At 42.6% G+C, this 7,791-nt stretch overlaps 1 protein-coding gene across 1 annotated transcript in view; it reads right to left on the reverse strand.

Moving 5' to 3' along the window:
- Positions 1-7,186: 7,186 nt before the first annotated feature.
- The window catches only part of WNT9B (Wnt family member 9B), a 6,374-nt gene continuing 5,769 nt past the window's right edge, over positions 7,187-7,791 (reverse strand). Inside the window, exon 4 of the mRNA XM_025196664.1 lies at positions 7,187-7,663. Within this exon, the coding sequence (XP_025052449.1) occupies positions 7,187-7,663 (477 nt within the window). The remainder of the gene's footprint in view (positions 7,664-7,791) is intronic.

A 7,791-nucleotide genomic window follows, 5' to 3' on the forward strand; every position in this document is an offset into this window, starting at 1 on the left:
TGCTCTGACATTTAGGAAGCTTTTCTGAGGCTTAACCAGAATCCTTTTTTTGATGTTTAGACCAATTACTTTTTGTCCTGACTTCAGTCACTAGGAAGAACAATTGTTTGTTATCCTCTTTATGGCAGCTTTTCAAATATTTAAAAACTTATCATGTCACCCTTTAATTTCTTTTCATCCATAATAAATATCAGACCACAGTTGCAAAATTGTAACATTTATCCATCTATGTTGCTGGATCAGTATTACTATACCTCAGTATCCATTAATTATTGAAAACTTTTATAGAGTTATTTATTACCAATTTTCCTAATTTGTTTGCATTTTCTGGTTTCCAGATAGGCAGTCACTGGCAGAGGCTGCTGGCCAAAGCTGAAAGTGCCCAGCTGTTTTTTTGTGGGTTTTTTTTTAAACTAGAAGCCCATCTCTCCCCCAAAGGGCTTCATTAGGTTTGGAAGCAAGTCAGAGATTAAATAAACCTCTTAGCCATTTTTTGCCAAAGATATTTGGATATATAGTCTTACTTAATGTCAACCAAATGACAAACTGCAAGATTAAACTGATTCTTAACTTCACTTTGCTTAACTTCACTTTGCTTGAGAAAGGGATCTGAAGAGCAGATAGCACCAAAGAAAGCCGGGTCAGTGTTTAAACACAGATTTTTCTCTCTGCCAAGCATACAATGATTGGATGACACAGTGTAAGACACTAGAGAGCATCAAACCAGCAGTGCAGTGAATTTAGAATGAGGAAGGATCAGTTCATTTATTTATTTTGGGGCAGGGACCATCTTTGTTACACGTTTGTATGGCATCTAGTTGAGATGGGTCTTTGTCTGAGACTAGGGACTCCCTGATACTATAACAATACAAACAATATCTTCCACAACTTCATTTTTTCCAGGCAAGTTGCATTGTCATATTAAGGACAGAGGAGCTTGTCAAACATTCCAGGTGACAGTAATGAAGTTGGAGTTGGGCACAGACCCGACTAGGATAGTAGTAGGAGGGAGGGTTGACTGCATATATGATACTGTGCAGTTTCCATCAGCTACCAGAGACTTTGGGTACCACCCAGAAAACACATCTAAAATCCTGAATCCCTACCTTCCTTGTAGTGAGCCAGCAGCCACAGCTGTGCTCCAGTGCTAATTGAGCAGGAGTGACACTTACAACTTGAAGGTTTATATCTGATGAGATAATTCTAAAAAGAATACAGTTCTTTTCTCAATTCCTTGCAAATAAAAGCATCTCTTTCATTACTTCTGTTTCCTCAGAGACCCCTGGTTATCCAGGATGGCTTATTTTACTTTGAGACAAATTCTGTTCTCCAAAGCAGAGTAAATCCAAAATAATTCCTCTCATTTAAAAAAAAAAAACAACTTTACATTTATATTGGAGTAACCAAATTCAAAATATGTTTTTAACTGTGCATGGCTTCTGCTGAGGTCAAAGCTGAGCTGTGTAAAGCCCATGAAACTAAGTGCCAAAACTGTAAGCTCTAGTAGTCTGATCATATCCTGACATGGCTGTACACACCTTTCTGCTTAAGGAATCCTTTTACAAGCTTTTTGACATTTTTTCTAAAATCTACCTTACACAAACCACCTAACTTACCTCTGAAAAACTTCCACTTGTAGAGTGGAACAGTGTGAGGTTACATCACAGTTTAAGGCAGAATGAAGATTCCAGTTGGAAGTATACATATTTTTTCACTGCCTCAAACAAAGCCAGGCATGTTTCCAGCCTGGGGGAACTGCTCCATTTATCTGGGACTTTCCAAATCGGAGAAAGAAAAAAATTATTGCAGCACATGCTTGCTTTATCTCTGGATGCTTAGAAGGGCCAGGCTATTAGAGTAGGTTAGCTGTATCACCTGTGCCCTCCCTGCCTCACCTCATCTTCCAATAATGGACAAAGTGGAGAAGAAGCAGTTAATGCCTCCTTTATATCAGTCTTCACAAGAAAGGTCTACTGCCAGATAACAAGCACAACTAGTGTCAAAAACAAGACCTAGGTAATTCAGCCAAGAATAGGGAAAGTAAAATTAGAGATTATTAGAAAAGACTAGATTTTAAAATCAGTAGGATTTGATTACATTCAACCTAGGGTACTTAGAATTGTCCTAAGCAACTGAAGAGTCATCGACTATTAGCTCTGAGACCTCATGGAGGCCAGGTGAGGTTCCAGAAGATTAGGAATTACAGACCTGTCAGTCTAACTGTAGGATGTGGAAAGATCCTGGATTATATTATCAATTAGTTTGCAAGCACCTAGATACTAAGTAACAGCCAACATAGATGTGTCAAGAGCAAATCATGTCTATTCAACCAAATTTTCTTCTGTGACAAGATGAATGCCCTTAGTGATAGCAGGGGAAGTAGTGGGTATAACATGCCTTGACTTTAGTAAGGCTTTTGACACAGGTTTTCATGGTATCTCATAAGCAAGCTAAGGGAATACAGTTTTAAAGAAACTACTGTGAAGGTCAGTGCATAAATGCTTGGACAATCAAACTCACCGACTAGCCATCAATGGATCAATGTCAAACTGAAGACTGTGTCAAGAAGGATTTCCCAGGGGTCTATCCTGGGCCTAGTACTATTCAGTATCTTCATTAATGACTTAGAGAATGGAATTGAGTGTATCAAGTGTACACTTAATAAAACTGTGGATGATGTCAGTTGTATAGGTTGGCAGGCACTTTAGAAGACAGGGTTAGGACTCTGATAAATGGGGAAGATGGTCTGAAATAGACAGGCTGAAGTTACTTAAGGATATGGGCAAGCTACTGTACTTAGAAAGGAACAATTAAATGCGCTAATACAAACTAGTGTAATGACTGGCTAGGCAGAAAAAGATCAATGGATTACAGGAGACCATAAACTGAATATATATCAACAAAAGAATACTGTTAAAAAAGAAATCTAATAGGATACTGGGATATATTAACAGGATTGTTGCTTCCAAGACAAACAATCTGAATCCATCTTTCCATTTGGTACTCTTGAGGCCTCACCCAGTAGACAGTGTCTAGCTTTGGCACCACAGTTCAAGACAATTGTGGACAAACTGGAAAGAATCCAGAGAACAGCAACAAAAGTATCAGAGGTCTAGAAAACATATACCATACAAGGAAAGGTTGGAAGAATTCAGATTATTTGAGACTATAGGTGAATTTGATACCACTCTTCAAACACAAAAAGGCATAATAGATGCGTAGAGGGGTCACGTCCCCCCTCTGAGATTGGCTGCCGCTGGCTGGGGAGTGGGGGGTGATGGCCTGTGCCTCCCCTGAGAATGTGGGGGTGCCAAAAGAAGCACCAGCAGCACTTCTGGGTTTGCTGCTGGCACTTCCAATCGTCTACTGGGGGATTCCTCCCCGGTTGGCGCTCGGCTCATGGTGCCTTCCCCCCCCGCCCCCTGGGATCAGCAGGCACCAGTTTCCCATGCAAAAAGGAATGCTGTCAAGAGGATGGTACTCAATTGTTCTCTGTGCAAAAAACATAGGGTAAGTAGTAAGGAGGATTAAGCTGCAGTAAAGTTGGCTATTAGGAAGGATTTTTGAACTACGAGGATTATTAAGCACTGGAATCAATTATGTAGAAAGCTTGTTGATTCTTCATCACTAGATATTTTAAGCATTTTGTCTGGGGTGTTTGTATCTTGAAGAGGAGATCAGACTAGATGAGCTCCCAAGCTGTCTTCTGACCCTTTTTGTCTTATCAATACAGGGAACTGGAAAGGTGGAAAAGGTGGAACAGCAAGTTAGTCTGCTGCATATGGATCAAGCACACAGAGATAGCATACGCTTTATCAGTGGGCTCCACCAGTATTTGTGAGAAAGCAGGAGATGCTAAGCATCAGGATCCTCAGGTGCATTTCTGACTCTGGGAAGAGATTGTGATAGCACAGCCACACATCACACCCATCCTGTTTGAGTCCTCTGACAGGTTTGAACACAAGTGTATCTCCCCATGTGAGCTAAGGCACCAGTCCACTGCACACTGAAAAATCAAAGCCATAACTTCTCTGGGGGTCCAGCTGCTCCAGCATAACACTGAGCCACACTGTGTCAGCAGGGAGTAACAGAAGCAATTTTCCTTCTGAAAAGACTTTTTTGGCAAAGCAAGAGACTTGACTTTGTTACTGGAACCTTACTGTTCTGTAGAGACCATATACAAACTCTGCTATCTGATCCATCAAGCAAGTGAATGATACTTGCCTAAGACCTTGGTTTGCAGGATGAGTTGTGAAGTGAACAGAAGTGTTAGAGCAGCAGTCAATGGACGAGCCAGGACTAGAGCTCCCGATTGCTCAGTTCATGCACTTTCCGCAAGGCCTCAGGACATTGTGACATCATTTCCTCCTCCTGGTTTTGTTTTCCACAAAAGAATTGCATGAGAAAAATTTCACAATTTTGAAACAAACTGACTGCCTGCAGCAGGATCCAAAGATCACACTACATATGATAAATGCATAAGAGCTGTCAAAGCTGCAGTGCCATGTTGCCCCCATTGAAGCATATGGAAATGCCATATTCATTATAGGTACTCAGGTCTGTACATGCCATCAGTGCAGGGGCAGATTGGTACCATGGCACAAGGCAGAGCAGTATATCCATTACAGGCAATTTTAACCCTTCATGGTAAGCAGCTGCTATTGCTTCCTAGTTTTTACCCACTGCTTGGTACTCAGATTTGTGGGAAGCCTTAAACTCTTAAAGGATCAGCACTAACACATAATTAATGGTCTACTCATTACTAATTCCTGAGGTATTTAGGGTGGTAAAAAAATTAAGACTAATTATCCCCGATTGGCTCTAACATGTCTGTCATAAGCACTTTGATAGCATTTACACTTTAAGTCATCATGAGCCAGATTATGGGATGAAAGGGATAAATCCATTATGAGAACTGTAGGTTGCCAGAAGAATCACAGTGAATTCCAACTATCAATTAATAAAGACCAAGATCTGCTTTGAGCCAGTTGACTTCAACTTTTTTTAAAAGCAGGACCCAGTCCAAACAAACAGAGTATGTGCTGAATTTACAATCTCAAAGCCAGTGAGCTGAAAGGGAACTAGTGGTTGCATGAATATTCTACCACCTTGTTAGGACCCAGATCAAGGGTACGTTAGAAGTTCAGGCTCAGGGTCTATTCAAGGCTTGGAATCACATACATGGCCTCACCAGTTTTTGAAGAGAATTCAGCTGCCCACAAACACTGCCCAGTTCAGATCCCAGGGTCCAATTCAGCTTTTAGTCCATAAGCCAGGTTCATACCCCACAATGAAGATTTGTGAGAGGCAAATATCTCTAATACTGTCACCCATACATGGTGCAGGTGTGGGAGAATAAGATAAAGGCTCTTCTTGCATTTGGCAGCTTACGGTAGATTCCAGTGAGCTCATTTCACCCCTCATGTTTTACCATAGGTTAAAGCATTTCCATCTTCCATCATGTCACAAAGCTTGAGCACTCTTTGGAAAAAGCTGTGACAGCCTCAAATGAGAGTCTGGCTCCTCACTGTTCCCCCATTCATTCAGAGGGCTGGACAACAGTCAGCAGCACCCATACTTCTCCCAACTGACTTCCTTCAGTATCTGCCAGCAAGCAGTCATGCCTGTGAGCACAGCATAGGGTAAGTGGGTTTAACCAAAAAGTCAGCAACCCTGAGTGTCTAGCTGAGGGAGCAGAGTATTCTTCTGGCTCTTGCTAGATAGCTATTGTGAGATCTGTGAATGCATTGAATCTGTATGCATGAATCTTAAATTACCTTCTGTTAAATCTGCTAATGCTGATGCATAGAGTTTTACTTTATATTTACAACATATTCTGTGTCTACCAGTCTGGTAGCACTCTCTCACACTTGTGGCTGGAGTCATTTATTTGTGCATGCCTTGGACAAACATAATAGCTACTGAATTTGCAAAGCAGTCCCTCTTATACACTGTGATACCACTGGTATAAGGGCATTGATCTAGTAACAAAAACTGCCTTCTCTTTTGTACCTTTTAAAGACACAAATGCTAACTGAGCCACTTATCCAGCTCCATCTGTGGAAGAGGCTTCCTGCAAGGGCTTAGAAGTACTAGCAGGTTTAAACTGCACCACTGAAATACTGACAAGTGTCCTGTCCCCCCCAAATCAAGTCAATGGAAGAGGCTGTGATCTTGTAGGACGTGCCCAGTGTCTTTGTTTAAGCTCTGCAGTCTTGCACCTGATCTGCCAAAGGCTAAAGTGCATGTTGAAGAAAGTACCATGCACCTTGGTAGTACCAGTTTGGAGTATATGGCCATGGCTGGCTATTTAGGAGATAAGAGATGTTCAGATCAGCATCCACAGCAGGACACAGCATGAAAGGCAGAGAACAGCCCTGCTCCAGTGTTTGCTCCTGCAGAGGTGCAGAAGACATTGGGCATACTAGTACATGGTGCTTCATATTTCATATCGTCACTCAAAGGCAGAGATTGCCTGGTAGTCATTTCCACCTTGAACCTTTTTGTTTACTGCTACAGTGGGTGTGCATGCACATCCACGTTTATTACTAAAATGTGCACGCAAACTTAGAAATAGTTAGCTGACTATAACTCAGAGTTTGTCTGTGACACCAAGATGAGGGAACTCATCAGCGCATGACTAGAATCCAGAGCAGAGAGAACCCAGCTAGTTCCCAGGGAGTAGCATATTAAACCCCCCCTCCTTTTACCAGCGTCATTTTGTCTCAGTTCAGCAACCTTGACGTTCCAATTATATCTGCGTCCGCTACCTGGTCCACTTACTGCCTTTCTTCCTTGCTACCTTTCAGTGCCAAGGCCCCTGAGCCTTTATGGTTAGCCTCCCTAATGCATTTATATACAAAATGTAGGGAGCAGTATTCATGCAGCTCCCGTCGAGAACAAGGTTTAATTTAAAAAGGGACCCTTATTGCTTCAGTATCCCTGAAGTCTTACAATTCATTTTTCCCCAGCCTCTCTGCCTTCCTTCCTCATCTCTACCTGACACAGCTTCTGATACTGCATCCCTCATAGATGGAGCTATCCAGTACACCATGTGTCAGGGATTCTCAGCATGGAGAGAGCAGGAGCTAATACCAAGTGCCTTGCAGGAAGCTGTGCCTGCCTCTGCCTCATTATTACCTTTCATTTGTATACCTCTCCTTTCCTGGCCTGATAACACCTGACATTATTGCTTGCAGCTATAAACAACCTCTTCCTGCATACACTGTTGACACTCCACATAGCAGCACCACTGCACCTGGCAGTGGCAGGAGAAGGTGACCATACGACTCTGAGTATTGTAGCCACGTCCACAGCACATGCTGTCACAGTTGGCCTCCCGAGAGCATGTCCTTCCAGCAGTGCCCAGTGAGTACTTGCTGGGCCGACAGAAGCTAGGTGAGTCCTCCACATACACCAAGTCAGTCGGGCGTGGAGAAGTAGGGTTTTTGGAGGAGTGGCCATGTTTCTGTGGCCCCACGAGTTCAGAATGCCCCACAGCATCATTGGTGGCACTAAAGACCTTGATAGCATCATCATAGCGAAGCTTGAGTAGCTTGCCAGTCTCATGGAATGGAGAGAGCTGCTTCCAGCAGGTTCGCACAGCGCAGGAACCTGAGACACCATGACACTTGCATGTGGTTTTGAGACCATTTTTCACAGCCTGAGGAGGAAGAGAAACTCTAGTTACCAACTGCTGGGACCATGGGTCAGTGTATGTAACACTGCAGACTCCACCTACAGAGTATCTCAAAGTGCTTCAGCTTCATTTTTCACATTTTACATGTAGGG

This window comes from Alligator sinensis, unplaced genomic scaffold (genome assembly GCF_000455745.1).
Source record: "Alligator sinensis unplaced genomic scaffold, ASM45574v1 scaffold755_2, whole genome shotgun sequence".
Taxonomy (NCBI): domain Eukaryota; kingdom Metazoa; phylum Chordata; order Crocodylia; family Alligatoridae; genus Alligator; species Alligator sinensis.